We start from the raw sequence: 21,930 nt of genomic DNA, 5'->3' as shown, positions 1-21,930 counted from the left end.
CTCCATAACATTAGCCATATAATCAGTTTACATTCGTTATTCACTTATCTCAAACACAATGAGAGAGTGAGAGATGGAGAAAAGGGCCATTATTATAATATAGTTACACCAGTAGTCCACACACACTTTTTCTATATAAATGTTAATGAATTTCATATCTTAGCGCTGGTTAGTTAAATTCATTCCCTGTTGCCTTCTCTAATCAGCAGCTTATGCAGTAGTCAATATTTTTAATTTGTGTAGCTGTATTTTTAGAAGCTCTGTTAATAAAGTCTGTACCCAGTGGAAGCCCCTGCTTACCTGCCCTGAGGCAGCACCACTGTGTTTACAGAAGAGATGATAAAATCTGCTCATTGTCAAGCTTCCTTCTCCCAGGGCAGGGAGAGGGGAGATGGGGGTTACATTACACACAGTATTCACTCAACGAGGGAGGAAGCCATACATACCACCACAGACAGTCTTACAGACCTCATCTGACTGCATTTCTTCATCTGTTTATCTCTGATCTACTACTACTTTACAGCAATGTCTCAAACAAATTCCAGTTTTAATTATAGAAGGAAGTAAGGCTGTGCTCTCTATTAAATAACAAGATTGCCCCCCCCCCCAAAGGAAACACATCACTGCTTAATCCATATTATTGCCCCAGGCCTCCCCCGACACTTCAACATTGTTCAAACTTAATTTTAATATTTACTACTTACCACAGTCGTATCCCTTAAGGGCTGTCAGCTTTCATAACACATCATCGAATGGATGCTTTTATTAATCTCTATCCCATAAAAGGTAAGTGCTGCACACACATAGCCTGGGCTATTTTGTTATCGTTTGCCTGATGCACTCACCGTAGACAGGCAAAGCAATTATCTCATGTGATCTGAGAGAGATAAGGGATGTTCTGTTGACTGCTGCATGTAAATGAAGTTGAGATGAAATGTGCCGATAAGCTCTAACAGTTGAGTTCGATCGCTTTTTTTGACACCGAATATGCAAAGGCATATAAATATAATTTTTACTGCAGGTTTAATTTTTTTCCTTCTTTTCTATTTGTATGCCTTTTTTTAAATTGGTGACAATAAAAACAAAAAATGGTTTATTTCAAAGCTAACGTGCTAAAAAGCTCTTGCCGTTCACCGAGACTCCTGAGCTGCAGCTCTGCGGCGATGTGTGACTGCCAGATCACCTTTACACAGTGCCTCGTTTCCACCACTCTGCTTTACTAGTTTGTGATGAGCGTTGCAGTATCTGCCACCTCTGACAATAGCTGTCTGTCACTCAGCACCTCAGCCTTGCTATATGAATTTACTCATTTTTTATAAGGCAAGAGTGGCATCAACACAAATCTATATAGCTCCAAGACACGTTTCATTACACTGTTCTTAACGGGTTAAAGGTGTGTGTGTGTGTGTGTGTGTGGGGGGGGGGGGTGTCAATGGATAGCTACAGTACATTGCATTATTACAATTCTGGCCTGAAATCTTCCATCACTTTGTAGATTGCACAAAATGTATCACCAATGAACAGAAATGGGGGCAGGGGGTATATGACTGGTGGTCTTTGTTATGTTTGTGAGTTTCTGTGTATTCTCTGCCCTGAAATCAGGAAGAGAACCAGCAAGCAGTCAGCATTGCTGTATGTTGAGGCAGACCAGCAATGCTGATAAAACTCTATGTTCAATCTCTAGAGGGCCATGTCCCTCATCACTCACATGAGCACACCAAACAAAAACATGACAAAATCAAGGCTCAGTTACGTCCTTTTGAAACCTAGCTTACAACTAATGTGCTCAAGAATAAGTCACAATGCAGTACATTACATGGTAATGCGTGCAGCGTGGGCACACAATTATCTTATTCATGTTCCTGCCCTCCAGCAGTCCATGTGTCAGCACCAAGACATTGTTTAAACAAAGTGCATACACTGCACAATGTCATGATTTGACTTTCCTTAATTTAGGCAAAAAATAAAAACAAGTAAATCATGAAGAGGACGGTGCTTTGACAGAATCCCCTCATTTACTTGATATTTATACAGTATTCTAAATGACTCATTTCAAAGGGAGAGTGCCCCCTGCTGAACCAGACAATGGTGTTTCTCCTGATGACTGAACAGACCATGCCCTGTCCAAATGGGAATGTGTGAAGGCATGTCTGTGGGTTCCTGCTTGATACCTAGAGATATCAGGGTTAGAAATGCACAGCCCTCTAAACACACAGGTGCCTCTACAATGCAGGTGGAGGTTAGGTTGCAATGCTAGCATGATGAATCTATCACACTACCTGCATGGTATAGTAAAATGCAAGTTGATTGTGCATTTCACAATGGGAACTGCAAAATCATAAGATGGTGCCCAATTTTGTTAAGCAGATCTGTACTTTTAGATGTAGTAGGACAATGAAGCAGCTAACAATCATTGTGTTTATATAATTGTAACCACACAAGAATTTTGTATTTAGTCCATCTCTTAGGCAGCTTTATCACTTTCAATAAAGCCAATTTTTTTTTTTTGCTCTAGTCCATCACAGTAGATACACAGCTTTACTGCCGGTAGATACTGATGGCATGGCTTATTTTGTAAAATTAAACAATTCTGTTAAATTAAAATCAATTATTTTCTCCAAATTCTTTGTCCCCAAATGTATATTGTAATATAACAGAAGCACTAGTTTAAAAAAATTTAATCCAAAATACAATAAATGCAAATGCTGATAAATATTACAATTATGGCTGAAACAAGAACAGTACGGTTCACTTAAATTCAAAACGGCAGTCTCTGTATTGCATGTACCGTCTTGTATCATTTATTTGCTTGTTTCTTTCTGGGTATCAGTTTTAAGCAAAGCAAACTATCAGACACACTCCATTTTCTCCCCCTCTTTAAATGAACACCCTTAGAGAGCAGTTAATGGGCTGGAGGCTAGGATCTTTATTTTAGCAGCAGTTCGCTAAATAAATATAAACAGAATAGATAATACAATAAGGGAATATGGGATTCATTTTGAAATTGCCTGATTAGTGCATTACTAGCCTTCAATAATTGCCTTTGTGTTTTCCCTTGGCCTCCAGTTTATTGGAGTCTGGCATCTGCACCTACCCACTGAGTGTGTCAATGAGGCAGTGCAGCTGGGGAGCCTTCGGGGAGCCAGCACTTTGAATTCAGCTGGGACAGCTTGTTAGACAAGGCAATATATACCAGCTATGGAAATCACTGCACTCATCTTCCACCAGCCCCAATTTACTGACTGCACTCCCGGTGGTGGTGGTGTTTTTTTTCTTCTTTTGCTTCTTCTGCTTCTTCCAACTTATTTGCAGAGACAATCAAACAAACCATTTTAGGATGCGATAACAACAACAACTAAAAAACAGTAATTTGAAAAACTATAATACAAGCTATACATTCTAAATGTATTTGATATGTTTTGTACAGTGTGTATGCATCAACACTTTAGTGAAAATATGTATGCTAAAAAAAAAGAGAGCCTGCTGTAAATGTTGTTTTTTCAAACTTTAACGACTACAGCTACAGTATAACATATGTATGTCATTACACAATACCACTGCTGTACTACATGCATCTGTATTGTAAAACACATCTAGCAGAACATTCATGCTTCACACACAACTATCAAAGACGTTAATACCATTTCCTATGTTTACACATTTTAAATAAGTATTTTTGTAAGGTGAAAAGATGCCATATTAATGTTAACAGACCCCCTTACATTAACACATAATACAAGATCACGTTGGCAGCACGTAGAGCAATGCACTGTGTTTGCTTCTGAGGCTGGACTGTAAACCCAATGCTCCAGAGTGTGGCAAGCATTGCATATGTAATACACCAATGAGAATAGAAAGGTTTAATTATTTACTTTTTTTTTTTTTTTTTTTTTTTTTTTTTTTAACAAAACGTTTAGGTCAATAAAAACAGACCACAATGTCAACTATCTTGGTATTTTCAAACCATTGCTGTTTCTGGCTAGGGCAATATACAGTAATAAGGATAGGTTTTAATTTTTTAAAAATCAAAATTTGACCTGAAACCTAATGAATCGTCATAACAACTAAAATTGTCCGCTGTGGGATACAATCGTTGAAAACCTTTATCCTTTCAGCATACTCCAATGTGTCTAGCAAATTGGAAGACTAGACTGCAAGCCATTCGCACAGAGAGAACAACAGCGAAAACAAATATCAGTGAATTTCTTTACAACAACATTTCAACACACATCTAATTCCAATTTACAAAGGAATGATCTGAGGCAAAACATAAAAGACGGTTTCAACATTAAAAGAAAAGTCTAAAACATACCCCTTGACTTATTAAACATGTATTAGAACTCCCCAAAGACAGAGATACTTTATGGCCAAAGACAGCCCTTTTCTTTGCCATGTTTTTTTTCTTCAGGGGACACTTATGCGTTGATTGCGTCTGTCCGTCTACACGGTGTTCACGGTAACTGCCTTTATTTTGCACTAATCATCACCACCTTTTTATCGTACAAATACTACAACCTTTTCTTCAGTAGCAGTTTAGTCTGAAGCGCTCCAAGATGCACTGCTCAGGCCCTTCAGAGCCAGAACTCTATCTCAAAACCCGTATGAGATCCAAGCCGATTCTGCCTCTGGCCACGTCCACGTTGAGTACCCTGACCTCCACCTTCTCTCCGGGTCCGAGTGCCAAGCTTCTCCGCCTCTCGTCCCGGGGCAGCTTGGCCTCTGTGATGTATTTCTTATGGATCAGGCCAGATCGACCCACTCCTATGTCCACAAAAGCTCCAAAAAGTGCAGCGTTTTCCACCCTTCCTGTGAGCACGGTGCCCTGTTTCAGATCGTTTATTGAGACAATGCCTCGCTTGAAGTCAGGTGTGTCAAAACCTACAAGGAAAAAAAAAGATGAAAATAGTAAAACAATATTAAGTATTAGAAAAAAAGATGAAAAGAAGAAAACATTAAATTAAACAGGGAAGAACAGGCATCTAACAGTGATGCTGAGTATAACTAGGTAAGGCTTATGCCTTTTATTAGTAATCTTGAAGATAAAACCCTATTCATTATCAAACAGGTGCATTCAGGTTACACTTATCTGTATAACCTGATTAATGACTTAAAGCAGGGGTGCCCAAAGAGCAGCTGCAGCGTCTCTCAATTTGAACCTTACATGTGGCCAGCAATGAACTGAGCAGCTGCCAAGCACTTGATTTACAGCAGCCTTACAGTTTGAGAGACAGCGAACTCAGTTACGCAAGAAACGACAGCAGCAGGAATAAAACGAAATGCGCAAGAGGAGTTTCGAACATTTCAAGACCAATGCACAGAAACATATTTCGTAACTGAGAAGGAGGGCAAACCTCTGTCTTCTGTGCAAACAGTCCATTGGAGTCATGAAAGACTATAATGTTAAATGCCACCGAGAAACAAAACACGCAAAACATGAGCAACATGTGGGTGAGCGGAGAGGAATTTACCACGCAGCAATATTTGTTTCTAAAATAATGATATAATTTACTCTCCTTTAAAGATTAAGATATAATTGATTATTGTTGAAGCAGTCTGTATAGCACTGTTTATTTGCAATAACTCAATCCTAGCCAGAGACAACTTACTTGACTGTAAATGTAGAATACCCATCACCTCAATACAGTAATCGACTGGAGATTAAGGAAGCCTACAAACAGTCCACCCCACATACCGTGTGCATAGATGGTAATGATATTCTTTACAATGCATTGAACAGCTTGTTATAGTCACTGATAACATGAAAAAATGCTAATGATTTAATTGTATAATTTATTGAATTGACTTGCTGGCATTTTTTTGTTAAATGTATTCAATTGACTTTTACCATTTATGTAGTAAATGATTTGATTATTTTAATGTATTAAATTGAGTGTTACTGTGACTACCAACAGGAATACATGCTAATGCATTGGGTTAATGTTTTTACAAGTTATTGACAGGGAGTAAATGTTAAGAAATGGTTTAAATGTATTAAGTTTGTAATTTATTAAGCTGAAATATTGAAACGGCTGCAACACAAATAAATGCACTTGAAAAAGGTGCTTGAAATTTGCAATCCATGCAATTTGGTCACATTTCGTTTCACGGTGGCTTTGCAATGCAGCCCTCTGCTATGTAAACTGATTTAAAGCCTTTGTACGATATTAAATAGATTTTCAATTTCAACAGTGAACATGTTTATTTATTTATTATTATTTTGTAGTTGCATTGCAGTGGTAAATCAGCTGGTATAAATCCTGCCTATCAGTCTGATCAAAGATGGAATCAAGGAGAAATGCACATACTAACATATTCACAAGGCTATAAATATTTATCGGTTGGACAAACGACTGCAGGCAAAATTGTTTAATGGTAGCTGTAGCAGTATTAATTAATAAGAATAAGAAAGACAGATTTAGAAATCTGAAGGAGTTGGGTATTCATTATTCATGTCACTGCCTATTAAGGGTTAAATGATTGAATTAATGTTATACCTTTAATTACAACACCTTTTAACAAACATGCTTATTTAGTTTCATTCATTTCAAAAATGTTTCATATTATGGTGTACTTCATATCTTAATATGTGTTTTTTAAACACAAGTTTTGGAACTAAATGGCAGTACTGCTATCAAATCAAATCAGTGTCTGGTATTATTGCTTTATTATTAACTCATCTGTAATACATTGATATGGATACATACATTTCAACATCAATATGATAGACATCCTATCCAGGAAGCTGCATGGCACTCCTTTAAATGTACAATGAGGGGAATCAACAAGCAAGCCACGCCTGTTCTCCAGGGGTGTGTGTTACCTTGTCGAATGTCAAAGCCCTGTGGCTGAGTCAGGCCATCGATGATGATCTGCAGGGTTGGAAGTGCTGTGTTTAGTTTTTGACAAACTTCTCCCATCCCTTCTTTCTGGATTGCTGCATTCACCTTGGACTGCATTTCAGGTTTGCCTATGTCCTGTACATTTCCACCGATGAGCACAAGAAACCTAAAAAAACAAATGGGGAGAAAGGGAATAAAAACACAACTCAAAAAAATCAACCAAAACATGGTACGCTTATTAAATGATCTAAAATAATAAAAATTATAATGCCAAGCTTCCAGAGGCTGACATGTCCCTTATAAAAGTACCACAGCACTTTTACATTGTGTTTTTGCACTTTTCCCCTGCTTTTCTCCCATAGCTATACTATGATTTTCCAGTTTACCCTGGTTTGCCAGGTTTATTAATATGCATTACCATACCACACTATTCTTTACAAAGCTTACCCATGCTTTACCTTGCTTTTACTGTACTTTATTATACTTTTACAGGGACACTTGTAGAAGGGTGAACTGAAATCCATCTATGAATTCTACAGAGCTGACAACCCTTCAGTTTATCAAGACAGCATCCTTATTGGACCACATCCGTATGTGTATACGCGTGTGTGAACGCGTGCGTGTGTATGTGATTAAAGTAAAGTCCCCTGGCACTATTAGCCAAGTGCACCACCTACTGAGCCCCCAAAATCCTACAGATGTTTTCTTTAGAAACCTGCTTTTAAACAATGCCTACTTGTTTGTTCAGCTGTAATGTGTTATTAGTTTTAATGGTTTTTAATTGGTTTTAACTATGGGGCTCATTAAGAAAGTACACTTTGACTGCAGGTCCTGCATCTGTTGCGTGCATCTGGTCTTTTCAATTTAGGCTAACACTGAATGGAATTGTTTACTACATTTAAAAATAAAGCAATGTGGGCACCCGAATGTTAGCAGTGAGCACACAGTAAGCAGCCTGTGTTTATGCTGCTTTCAGGGTGTATTTAACTTCTATTTGGACAGCATCAGTACACTAGTTTTTATTGACACTCACAAAGGCTCTGTTTACCAATGTAATAATAAGCGATCAGGGATTACCCTCTCAATCTGTTGGCAAATAAAGTCACACTTATTTTCCCCACTGACAGGTGAATCCTGAAAGGCATTCAAAAACATTTACATTGTGGCCTCGCTGAGCTCTAATTGTGTACTTGCTAACAGATATATTCCATTCACAAAACAAAAAGGAATACAGATCCTTCAGTAAATCTGTTTGCATGATTACAACAGCCATGGTAAAGCTGAGCTAAAGCCCCAGACAAAATAACAATGGTTAAATATTGCTTGTATGCAGTGTGTCCCTGTCCATCAGATACTACTGTACTCTCTCCAGACAAGCAAAAATGAATTGATCACTGATTCTGTTTTGCACCTGATCGATTAGCTGCCATGGTGCTGTGCTTCATGTAAACACTACATTACTAGAACAAGCATGGTTTCAGTTGTATTTGAAGGCTTACAACATCTTTTTTGTTTCTTTTGTTAATAGGCATATATCACTATTACATATACTACTATGTATAAAAATAAGAGCACACACACTTTCCGCTGTTTCCAAGGGGTTTTGTAAAGTCTATGCATACTTTGTTTGAGCTCTGTCCTCTAATGCACTACAGCGGACATTTTGAAAAGAGCTTTGAAACAGACTTTAATGTTAAGTGTAAAACATTGTCAGGAAGTTAACAATGAAAAGAAGAATTACAGGTATATTATTTAAACAGTGGGGACACAATACTTTTACATTTTTTTTTTTTTCAAAACCCTGCTACTTACTCTTTAAATAAAATGTTCTCTGTGCATAGATTATTATTGATTATTACCTGTCTGACATTCATTTGCACCTCCAACAACCTATAACCAAAAAGCTCAAGGATTTGTCTTGCATAATATCTAGACCAGATTTCATCACTATCTGATAAGCACATCTCAAAATATGGCTAATAAATAAGTACACACTAACTTACATGCCAAAACAATTTACAACAGTGGTGTCTAATCACTGTCCTGGTGGACCATTTTACTACAGGTTTAACAGGCAGGATGATATAATTAACTGCTTCAGGGTCTGGATAGAGGTTTAAATAAAAACAGGGATGGAACAAAGGCCAGTAGTGGAAGGGCCAACTTTGGACACCCCTGATTTAGAAGGCGGCAAACACTCAAAGCGGTTCGTTTGGGGATTGTGTGTGGCACAACCATTCATCTGGCACTTCACAGTTCTCTCACATGGATGAGAAGACACATATTAACCTATACAAACTTTGACGACATGCTCCAGCAAGATCAGCAAGAAGTAGAATGCTTATGTAATCATCACCCGTACTGAGTTTCTGATATTCAAAAAATAAAAATAAAACAGGACCCGCTTCAGTGTCAGTTATCAATGGGTGTTTGATAACACATTCTACTGGGCTTCAAACTTATGCAGAGAATGTTATGCTGATGCAAATGAAGTGCTATGAATACTAAGAATAATTCAATTTTGGATTTCAAAGTTTCTTCATTCATAGTTGTTTCCTATTATGTGACATTGGTTTCCACAAATAAAACCTAAAACACTGCAAGTTACATTAGTGAAGCAATCTCTGCAGGGCCACTGAACTCTGGGAAGATAAACTATTTACCTTACCAGGCATCCAGGTACAACTGCAGGTACTACTTGGTATGTTACAACATGTGCACAGGAAAAAGGGGCTGAAGACAAGTAATGGGGATGTCAGAATATAACTTAAACAGAGCACTGCAGGGACAGAATACTGTATAGAAGAGAATTCCTTCGGGGAATAACAGCAGTCCCAATCAAGACCATACTGCTTGTGTTTTAAATGGGAGCAACGAATACACGTGGAGTAACAATCCGACAAATGTTTTCACCCGAGGAGGAAAGCGCAGGCAAAGTCTCTGAGCCATCTGGCCATCAGCATGACATGTAAACCCTGAGTATGCTGCTGCAGTGTGGAATTCATTGCACAGCTGACTCAGAGCTGTTGACACGCAGCGATGATGGATGTGCAGTGCCATGGCAGAATGACGCCAGTGACGGACAACAGCTGTCCAAGCGGTGACTGGCACAGCAGATGTAACTTGACAATCCCCATGAACAGCAAACTTCCTGGCTCGCGCTGCTGAATAATGCCTGCATTACTAAACTGGCAAATGGGTTTCTGTTGCAGACACGCACTTGGTTTTATACTAGCTCAATCACACATTCTGCTAGTTTTGCAAAGCACAATATTAGCACTGTTGTGGCAATGCAATCAGTAATGTGCTTTGCATCAGTTGGGCTGTTTGAAAAATCTTAATTTTAAAAATGTAACCTTGCACACTGCAGATCGAGTGGATTGCAAAGCACTGCAAACAGAGGCATGTTTTAAATCAAATATATTATTGAAATTTCAAAACACTACCCCAGTAGGAACCCCCACTCGTAGAGATAAAACAGAGTACTAGGAAATGCCAGTAGTGGTGTCTTGTTACCCAATATCTTGCATTCTGTGGCCCTGCAGCTAGAGATTTGATCTGGTACAAATTAAGGCTAAAATTTATATTTTAATTTTGTTTTACTTTTCTAATGAATTTATGTTTTCCTTAGGTTACATGCCTCACTCATAAACATGTTTAATCTTGTAAATAATTAAAAAAAAGGATAATTTTTACTTTAACAAATGTGGCTGTAGAGGGCACTTAGTTTACATGAAAAATCAATAACAGTGCTGTAGAGTTGGGAGTCGTGGTAATGCATTGTATTGATTCAAGCTATTTTTAAATGCCACTACTAAATCCCTGTCCAAATGCTTCATTTTTTGGGAAGATTCAAAACTGGAAAAAAAAGAAAAATAAAATCTAAGGGTAAAACAAAACCAAGGGTACAAAGACAATTTGTACAGTACTGTAGTTGTGTAATTTTACAACAAACTTAAGCAAGAAGAAAAATAATCTGACTGGTAAATAATATATATACCACATATGTGTAGCAAACATTATGTCGTGCTTTGTGTGCAAGTATCGAGTCTGTGGCACAGTTTGCAGTGATTTTACCGGGGCTCAGATTGCACATGCTTCTCCCTCTGGTATAACGTTATATTCCCCCAGTTCCCATTTGTATGTTTTTGTTTAATGTATTATGCATTGAAATTCTTTTTTTATATTTTCCTTTTTTCCCTGTAATGAAAAACAGCTCTGTTATGGGCTGAAGATACCGCTTACCCTGTCTGCAGTTTCTATAGGGTGGGCCCCCAAAGAGAGCCTGGCCAGATGCACCCCAGCGTGCAGGCTCACCCTCTCCACTGCCTTTGTTCCAATGCAATCCAATACACACTGCTGCTGCTGCAAACTTTTCATAACTGTGTGTCCATATTTCAGTCTGCCAGTTACATTTACAAATGCATCTCTAAAGTATGCAGAAGGGCAGGGACACCTACTGAACCAACTGCAATAAAAGATTTAATGACAGCACATGACAGCTGATCATCCTTCAGATAGAAAACAGTGTGTATCTTGTACAGGGGGCACTAAGCTGTAGAATGTTAACTCTGATCACTTCAAACATTAAATTACAATACAGTTCAATAAAGCTCCAATAACCCCTAACCTAGCCCCTTGAGCCTATCTGCGCTGGGTAAAAATCTGCAATAAGTATATCTAGTAAATCTACAGTGGGGCGGCAGATGTAACAAAAGTTGAAGTGAAAATAAATTGCAAAAAAAAAAAAAACAGACTTATTTTTTTTAAGGCTTGATTATTGCAAACATTGAAACGTATCAATAAAGAAAACCTGTCTGTGCTGTTGTGCTTGCCCTTGATGCCACAAAGCAGTGAAGAGCACCTTTCCTCTCTGTTTATATAATCATTCCCAGCAACACAATTTATCCGAGAGTATCTGGTTCATTACATTAATGCAACGTGATACTCCATTACACCCCCCTGCAGTGCACCATGAAAATGAGTGATGATGCAACACAACGGCCTTCAAAACAGAACAATTTAGCATCAGCATGTGTGCTGGTTAAAACCGATTTAATACTGTACATAATACTCATCTGAAAACAGGTACATAATCTTTACATCTATGTCAAAGAGCTTGAAGGTGTAATTTTAGTCTATTGCTGTATGAAATAGCAGGATTATTTGTCTCAAAGAGTATGACACTGACAGGTAACTGCAGCTTTGACAGGAAAAAAAAAAGTATTTTAAGACATTTGTATATGAGGTTTAGCTGGCATTGCTAATTACTGTAATAAAGCTATGGAAAGTAGTTGTGTCTACTGCTTTTGTAGAATCAAGGGATACAGATTGTTGAGATCCACTCAAGCTTGGGAGCGTCATTATAAAGCAATCTTTCAAATACCAGTTTGGACCATTCATTACAAGGGGAAGAGGCCCTGCAATTCCACCCAGTGTGTGTGTACAGTACTGTGAGATCTGGAGTGTCTGAGTACTCGTACAGCACATGTCAGAGGCAGACAGCTTTAAAGTCTATGCAGATATGCTACATAAACGCATACAAAACTATTTGATAAGTACTGTATATTTTTAAGCAGATTATTCTTGCATTCATTTCTAAGAGCAAACTTTCTTACTTTTAGAAATTTGCTAAATTATTATAGTCTCAAACTATTTTTTTTCTATGGAGTTTGGTTTATATTTAACAGCTTTATTAGAATATGATTTTTCTATGAGAAATCTGGCCTGGGTTGATGAAACTTGTTTCCTTATTTACATATTCCAGGTATGTATAACCTCTCTATCTGCGTATTTATATATAACTTCTAACTATTTTAGTTTTTTTTAAAAACTACATTAACAACTGAAATACAGTTGCTACAAAGTAAAATTTGTAAGTGTGAAGCAGGTTTAAAATGGACACTGTAAACAGCATGAACTGCAAGTAAACTATACCAAATTATATTTAATCAGCAAACAGTTAGACTGGCAGTGTCTGGATCAGGAGACTTTGTGGGATTCATTTCTACTTGTTCATTAGGATAGAGTGAAGCGCTGCATCAAACAGCAATGAGCTAGCCTTTGTTGATCTGAATTCAATTCAGCCCAACTGCTTAAGGTCCTGTAAATATTCAACTGGACAATCATCTGTGCAGAGGGAGAGAGTAAAGTGTGATTTTCTCTACATGTGCAAACTGAAAATAGATTCTGCATAATTATTAATATTATGAACATTTGGCTTTCAGATAAAAGCTGGGGTAGGAGAATCGCTCAATCAGGGGCCTCTTCTAAGCAGAATGTGGGAACTGGGAGTTTTTGTGAATGAAAACAAAGCATAGGGGCATAATGCAATGGGAATGGCATATCTAAAGGCTTGTAGATATGTACCAGATGTAGACACTACATCAAAGTGTGTGGTCTGATTAATTGATATGGTCAGGGGTTAAAACAATATGGCAATGAAACGTGTAATTAATAGACAACGTCGGTAATGGAACTTAACTGAGAGAATCAGAGAACACAGCAGTGTACCAAAAAACAATAACTCAAAGTGAATCTAATACCCAAGAAACTGACAAAGTCATATGATCTTTCAGAGGAGAATGAGGCTTGGCCTGAGGCCTCTGAGCCGGGTGGCAGAACCCATTGTAGCCTCCGCGGCGAAGCCAGCTGTGCCAATCTTTGAGGCTGCTGGGGCCTCGGGCCGTAACAGACAACAGGCTGTAGAGCACGAATACATGTAAATTAGTAAAACTATCTATAGCAAAAAAAAAAGTAACAAGAACATATCTGAATAGGCTCTCCTGTCATGTCAGTTCCTGAAAGGAAAAATGGTGCCGAGATCAGCGCGCAGTCCTTTATACCCTTGGGAGCGGGTATTGCTGCGTCACAGACTCGGCTGAGCAGCTTTGTTACATTTTATTCACGTTTCAGGTCTTTAGGAGGTAAATACCCATTCGGAAATGGTTACATTCTGCTCTTGAAAGGGAATATACATATTACAAGCGTTAGAGAATCAACAATGCTTACATAATTTTATGTCATTCCATTAAAAAAGAAAAAGTCAAATTTAGAGGGGAAAAACATGTATAAAATAAAAAGGAATACCTTTGCGAAAATGAATGCACCACCGCTAACCAAATTAAAGCAAGCTGTCCAGTGCTATCAGTAGCTTACACATACTGTTTACCTTGAACTAGGAGCCAAACATATTCGGATTTCAAGTGTAGGGTCAGCACTGCTGCTCTGTCACATGTAGAATCCCATCTGTTGGGGTTCAAGCCAAATCAAGATCTTGCTCAACTGGGTGCAAACTTCAGCATGCATAACAGCTGAAGATGTCAAAATATACTTTCAGGGCTACACATGTGAACAGAAGACCGTATTCAGAAAAAACTCAAGCTTATTTGTTGGTTTAGAAATCTGCCATTACAGTACTGCTCCACTTTGATGGGAACTCGTTAGTTAGTTTGTCCCGTTATCCTGGTGGTGTTTTACAGTTAGTGGTCTTCCTATTTGAATTAACCCAACTTTCAAGTGTATTTCCCCCTCTTGTAAGTCCATGTTCATTGTAAATGTCACTGTTGTACTGTATTGTGCTGCAATGTGCAAGGTTCCCCAATTAAATTATCAGTATTCCACAGCATAGCCAAGATGTTTTGTCCCCTTTTAATTTGAAACACCACTATAAAAACCCTTCATGTATAAATGAGAGAAAGCAGGCTTTTTTAAATCTGTATTTATAATATTTGATTTGTATCTGTAGATGTACACTACTAAGCTGAATACTTACAATGACTAAAAGCACTGTTTTCAACTACTAATTAAAATTTAAACCAACCTAACAGCTCAACACAAGATTATCAGCATGGCTTCACTTTTATTTTGCTCATGCTGGTTTACGCACAGACACCCACCTTTAGATGCTGCAGTCTTGGCGTGACGCCCTGTCTCCACAGCACTAAACCTGGAATGGCAGTGGGAGAGATCTCTCTGCAGCCGGGGACTCACCTCATGGCAATATCGTATGACTCTGGGTGGATGCAGGTCTGATCCAGTGGGTTGAGCTGCTGGCTAGCGATGCCTGTTGTTTTGCTCTTGCTCTTCTTGCTGGGTGGTTTCCCAGCTGCCCCCCCCGCACCTGTTGCACTCGGGATACCCGCTCCGGATGCCTGACCTCCCGCCTCGCCGGCACTCTGCTGACTGCTGAGAAGAAAAACACAAAAATACAAAGAGGAACATTTAGAACTGGTGCTTGTGCTTAACACCCTATTACCACACACTCACACAAACAAACAAAACAGACTGTCACATAGGGAGAATGCCGCTATCCACTGCTAGGGTTGTTGGTGGGTCAGTAGGTACAGTATTGCACTCAAGCTTCTGGGCACAAACTCAAATTTTGCAAAATCTACTATAGAAATACCATACCCTGCTATCCTTGGTACATGACACTGATGTTCTGGCTGCCTCTGCAATCTTAGATCGCAGAACAGTAGGAAAACATACTGCGGAAAGAGTGAGCACATGTACTACTACGACTACTACTTCTACATCATCATCATCATCATCCAGTGGTTAGAGAAAGGGGCTTGTTACCAGGAGGCTCCCAGTTCAATCCCAGATCAACCACTGACTCACTTTGTGTGAACCTATTGCAAGTGACTCTGCAGCAGCAGTTCTGATGCACAGTTCACTCCCAAGTCTCTGTAGTAGCTTTAAATAAGTAACTGCTAAAACGACTCATTAATAATAATATTAAGACATTAAAAAAAAAAAAAAATTAGGATGAAGGTAACACAAAGTAAAACAATGCCAAGATGAATCACCTCACTTTGTAAATGTCAATATCAAGGGCCTATTTCCTGTGAAAACAAACAAATACACAGGAAGTGTGCACAGGTGTCATTTGTGCACTGGAGTCTGTACATGTCGCTGCAGTTTAGGGAAGGGGGAATAATTATGAATAACATGTTGTGATGTGTTTGTGTTTACTGGTTGTGATTAGTAAAGGTAAGATAAACTGTTTCTATTTATTTTCTCATTCACTTGTGTGTCAGGGGGCTTTTGGTCTCCGGTGGGGTTAAGCTGTGATTTCCACTCATTTTCTTTAACTGCTCTACTAACACCTCATTAAGTGATCCCCTGTTGTATTCCTAATCACTCCCACTTCACTTCTGAACCCTGTAAGAACTCCAGGTAAGCCTGAGACCTTTCCAATTCCCTCTGCATCCTGAGCCAACCAGCTCCAGCCAAGGAGGATATGATTAGCTAGGGCTTACAGAGCAAACAAACAAAAGAAATGCAGCTACAAACTGCTTATTGTGCCTAGGCTTTCATTTCTGCCAGTACCTTTTAATGCTTCGTGCAGAACATAAAAAAAATATAAAATACCAATTTAAAAAAAAGAAGAAAATGGGCAAAAATAACAGATAAAAGATATAGAGAAGCTGTTGGGCTTTCTATGGTCATACATCCAAGAAGGTTTTTATGAAAGCATTTCAAATTAAAAGGGGAATAAATAAATACATAAATAAATAAATACATTTTGGACATGGTTGTACATGGGTATTGTCTTGGACATGGGTATAATCCTAGACGACTAATGTTTACTGGCCACATATAACAGTGTGGTGTACTGTATTGCATTGATTGAAATGAAATGTCAATACTGAGTGAGAAGGTTGTATTCTCGGAATCCACAATCCATTACAAAAAACAACAGTAAAGCTGAATACAAGTGGTACAGCTTGTGGGTATACCAAGTACCTTCACCTTCAATCTTTTTTTTTTAATGGCCCCTTGCCTTTTTATGATGTGTGGACCTATTCTGCTTATTATTATAACTACATAAAGTCTGTGTTTTTCATTATATAAGTTGGTAAGTGTCAAGGTACTCTCACTGTTATTCAGCTCTACTGTAGTTGGCAGCTATTGACATATGTGCCAATGTGGCTTTTACAGAAGAAAGAGCCAGCGCCATCTAGTGATCTGTCACTTTGGATCAAGTTTGCTTTTGTTTTGCTGCCAACACACAGAGTACACTAGATGGTACTGGCGCTTACTAATATGAAGACACTTTGGCTGCCTATCTTACATTTGTCTACGGTAGACACCTGGAACTGAATCCTGAATCTTCTGAATAGTCAATGCATCACAACACAGACAAAAACAAACAATATTTGAGCAATTGAAAAAAAAGAAAACGTGACTTCAAGCTGCTTACTCTTTAAATATATGCATGTATATTTATAAGTAACTTGTCATCTTCAGATACAAATCATATTTCCTCTTCATGTTTAGAAACATTTGGAACAGTGATCGTTTCATAAATAAGCTAATTATACCTGCAAATGCTCTTCAGGTTTTCTGGGTTAATTCGTATGAAACCAGCACACTGCTGAAAGGTTGTTGGACCCACGCCTTTGACTTCTTTCAGCTGTCCACGGTTTATAAATGGTCCATTCTTCTCACGCCACTCCATAATGTTCTTTGCTCTACCAGCATTGAGCCCTGCAACATGCCTGTTAGAGAAAGAAAAACAAGCTGCTTAATAATATTGAGTGCGGTGCTCTTAAATGAAAGATTAAATCGACTCTACTCTGCACAGGTAACAATCTGGAATGAAAATATAAAACATTCCAGACATTGTAAATACATACAGGTGCGCACCACTTATAACGGATCCTGTTAGAACGGAGTTCTGTTTATAACGTATTGAAGAGGCATGTCCCTGCCAAACAGCATGGGTTTTAATAGAGAATTACTCTGGTTGAAACGGACTCGCTTATAACATATTTACAGTTTAATATGTACAGTTTTCCTGTTCCACAGGCAGGTATTTTGTGTTTAATACATAGTTTTCCTGTTCCACAGGTAGAAATTTTGGTAAATACGGTACATCCGGGACAGTAAACGAGTCACGGTGGCATGTGAGACATCAAAGGAGAAATCATTACCGCTCATCAACCTGTGAGAATGACTACCAGTGAATGAAAAGCGCCCAGTATCGAAGATAAAATTACATTTCCAGTGGTAAAAAAACACAGAAGTGGAGAAGGAATGCAACCTACCGAAAAGGACAATAAATGCAGAACAGACAAGATCGTGAGGCAGTTTGCACAAAGCAGGCATAAAGTTGCCAAATGAATTTGAACATATACTTTTGCCCAAGTAGAGCACTGGTTCAGTGGATTAAATCAGCCCATACCAGAAGCTTACCACTGAGTGGTCCTATCCTTCACGAAAAAGCTCAACAACCTGCTGACACTTTGGGCTGTGAAAACTGTGAAACCAACAGCACCGGCAGGCTTGAGAGATGAAAGAAAAGAAATGGCATCATTTTTAAATCACCAGTGTGGGGAGGCCGCCGACGTTGATAAAAATGTAGTTGATACGTGGGTCTTTACAATGGTAGCCGATTGGGATCCGAAACATATTTTTAATGCCAAGGAAAGTGCCCTTTTATAACACCTTTTGCCTCACAAAACATTGGCGTTTTCTGGTGATAATTGCAGTGAAGGAAAAAATTTAAAGGGAGACTTACAGTTATGTTTCGCAGCAGAAAATGAAAATTAATGGTCAGCGGCAAATCTCCAAACCCTCGCCACATGAGGAGTGAAATCCATGCCTGTCATTTACAAGGCTAACAAGAAAACCTGGATAACTTCTGTTTTATCTGAGAACTGGCTACTGGTTATCTGAGACTGGGACAGAGCGTTACAGCAAAAAGGCAGACACATCTTCTTGTTTATCTTGTTATTCTTCTGGACAATGTAATTTTACACTATATTCTGAATATAATATAACAATATATAATGAATTTATAAGTATATATATATATATATATATATATATATATATATATATATATATATATATATATATATATATATATATATATATATATTAAAAGCAAGGTCAGTTGTTTATTCCAAACCCCGGGTCTCTGCACTGACCGATATACAAAGCAGCTTTAAACCAGTGTTTATAACCACAGTCATAGGATGCACTTCTGAAAAACATGTTTAATATAAAATGAATAAAATATATTGTTTATAATAACAATTAAAAAATTACATCTAAAATCTATAATTTTAGAGAATTTTAAATAGCTTTCAGAGCAGCACATTTTTTGTATTTTTCAAATTGGGAGCAAATGCACAACAAAAATGAGTTACTGGGCATTTCATATGAGAGTTTAATTTGTAATACTATATTCTAATGACAAAAAGCACAGTTTACATATGCAGATTTATTTTGGAAGCAAAAAATCAACATCAGTATCATTTGGTGTTGAATTCCAATATGTATCGCAATATAGATCCTCAGTCCCAATACCCACCCCCTTGTGAATTCAGAAGACATTTAGAGTGGAAGTCCCGATGCATAACCGATGTAAAACAAAAGCTATTCAATACTGATTTAGGACCAGAGATATGGGCAAAAACAACTAGATAAAAAGATACAGAGAAGCTGCTTGGCTTTCTATGCTCATTCATCAGGCTGTAGTGCACAATGCCCATTTACAATAATCAACTGTAGATGAAACAAAGGCATGCATTAGTCTCTCGGCATCAGATACGGAAATTTGTTTGGATATATTTCTCAAATGGTAAAAAGATACTTTAGTAACTTCCCTAACATGAGTCTCCAATGATAGATCAGGATCAAAAGACCCTCAAACTCTTAATTTCTAGTTTAATTTTGTATTTGAGAGACTGCAAGGGTCAAGCTCATGTAATCCCACATTTCCTTTTAGTAGGTTCTGTGATCCCACTAGCATAACCTCTGTTTTGTCTGACTTCAACAATAGAAAGGTAGTATATAATGAAATCTGGTTTATATAATCTTGAATATGATATTGCAGGAATACGTAAAACAAAACAGACATTTATGAAAAGCAATGCACTGTTTTAAACTCTACAGTAACATGTTAAGGCATTTAAATACAGAGTCTGAGGATAGGCTGCAATTGAAACCCAGACCCCAGTATCTGATCCCCACATTAGCTGTAAAACTGCAGGCAGCTCAGTTAACCCTATAGCAAGCCAAGCACCGACTAAGTCCAGTGAAGCATGCTAAATTCAAAAGGGATTAGCAACTACAGTAAGTTGCTTCTTGAGTTTTGTGCATCAAAAACCTTTTATTCCTTAGTGAGAATCTGCAATGGCCATTGCACTCAATTCAAAATAAGGCCTTGGGTCTCAAAGAACTAGCTCTTTTAAAGATAAAGACAAACAGATGTCATGCAATCTAACTAATTATAAGCTGAACATGTACTAAACTATGCCAATTAGCATGAATGAAAGCCATCCCCCGTCCCTCCCAAGACCCCAAGCACTGGGTTTTTAATAAAAAAAATAAAAATAAACAAGTCCACTTTATTAACTCACGTAATGGTAGTTCACTTTGTTTTTCTAATTTGATTATTTTTCCAAAGGAACCCTACAGTATGTGTCATCAATCTAAATGCAGCATAGCTCTTATTTAGCAGCACCACATCCTTCTGTACAGGTGAAACACTGTCTGAACATGTCATTCTCATGTCACTGGCAATGTAACACAAGACCCATTTGCACTAGCTGAGTAGAAGCTGGATGGCAGACTAAACAGAGACTGTGTGATCCTGTGCCATGTAATTACTGCCAGTGGAAAGTATTCAGCCTACCTCATCAAGGTTTCAGAGCAGATGTTAATATCCACTCCAACAAAGCTGACACATTCTTCAACCACACTGGCCAGAGCCGCTTTCAGCAAGGGCTGCGACACGTCATGCTGAAAGATAAAATACACTTATATATATATATACACACACACACATATCATTACTATATTCTGAATCATTTTACTGAGAGGCCACAGTCACATTTGAGAAGCTTACATTACTTTTTTATTTATTTTCGTGTAATAGTACATGCATTACAATGTAGCTAGTAAAGTGTACAATTCCATTAATCTTATTGTCATCCACATCCATTTACATTTGCTATGCAAGTCTCAACTGTGCAGTTTTGGAAGAAAGGTGTTATAGCAAAAAGGTAATGTAGATGCACAAAAAATGTGAATAACTGAATAAATAAATAAATAAATCTATTACACCAGGATTTTCGGACTGAAAATCCTTCTTTAGCTGGATGGACTTCAGGAGGGTTGATAATTCATTTTTACTTTTTATTAATTAGTCCCAATTTTGTGTAACTACATTACCCTTTTCTTATATATTAGTGCCATACTGGTAACATTCTACTAGGTTAATTAATTTATTGCATTTATATAGCGCTTTTTATACAAAAGTATCGCAAAGCACTGTACAGTACACAGCAGAAAAAAAGAACAAACCACAATACAATTGTATAGCATGTCACAGAAAGCTGCCACAGTCAGACCATTTAAATAACATATTTAAATAACAGTATAGACTTAACACAAAAGCATTAATTTTAAAGTTACATTAAAACCCACTAAGATAAGAAAGCCATTTTATAAAAGTGCATTTTTAGTCTTGACTTGAAAACTGTAACCATCCCAGCATCCCTGATGAATGAAGGCAGAGCATCCCATAATTTAGGAGCTCTACAAGAAAAAGCCCTCCCTCCTCCCGTGCTGCTTTTGCTGGCCCCGGGAATAACCAGCAGCCCTGCATCCTGTGATCTCAGAGTGCAGTTTGGAAGATACGGGGTCACTAACTCCTGCAAATAACTGGGTGCTAATCCATTCAGGGCCTTGTAAGGTTACAGCAAAATCTTTAAATCAATTCTATACTGCACAGGGAGCCAGTGTAAAGAGGCCAAAACTGGGGTAATATGTTCACTTTTCCTGGTTTTAGTCAGAATTCTAGCGACAGTATTCTGAACAAGCTGCAAGCAGGATACCAACATTTTGGGACACCAGAAAAAAATGCATTACAATAATCAATTCTAGATGAAACAAAGGCATGCATTAGTCTCTCGGCATCTCGTCTATTTGGCTATATTTCTCAAATGGTAAAAAGATGCTTTTGTAATTTTCCTAATATGAGTCTTCAATGATGGCTCAGGATCAAAGATGACCCCCAAACTCTTAATTTCTAGTTTAAGTTTTGATGAGAGACTGTAAGGGTCAAGCTCAT

The 21,930-nt window shown here is 38.0% G+C and overlaps 1 protein-coding gene across 3 annotated transcripts in view; it reads right to left on the bottom strand.

Annotated features, from left to right (window-relative positions):
• Positions 1 to 2,703: 2,703 nt before the first annotated feature.
• The window catches only part of LOC121316344 (S1 RNA-binding domain-containing protein 1-like), a 106,493-nt gene continuing 87,266 nt past the window's right edge, over positions 2,704 to 21,930 (bottom strand). For 2 of the 3 annotated variants that reach the window (XM_041251407.1, XM_041251409.1), the window contains 5 exons: positions 20,491 to 20,597; positions 17,168 to 17,344; positions 14,832 to 15,026; positions 6,821 to 7,005; positions 2,704 to 4,878 (listed from right to left, as the gene is read on the bottom strand). In XM_041251407.1, the coding sequence (XP_041107341.1) occupies positions 4,586 to 4,878; positions 6,821 to 7,005; positions 14,832 to 15,026; positions 17,168 to 17,344; positions 20,491 to 20,597 (957 nt within the window). In that variant the 3' untranslated portion in view covers positions 2,704 to 4,585. The remainder of the gene's footprint in view (positions 4,879 to 6,820; positions 7,006 to 14,831; positions 15,027 to 17,167; positions 17,345 to 20,490; positions 20,598 to 21,930) is intronic. The other variant, XM_041251408.1, reaches the window with a different exon arrangement.

This window comes from Polyodon spathula, chromosome 5, assembly GCF_017654505.1.
Source record: "Polyodon spathula isolate WHYD16114869_AA chromosome 5, ASM1765450v1, whole genome shotgun sequence".
In the NCBI taxonomy this organism is placed as follows: Eukaryota; Metazoa; Chordata; class Actinopteri; order Acipenseriformes; family Polyodontidae; genus Polyodon; species Polyodon spathula.
This window is presented reverse-complemented; position numbering and strand designations above follow the sequence as displayed.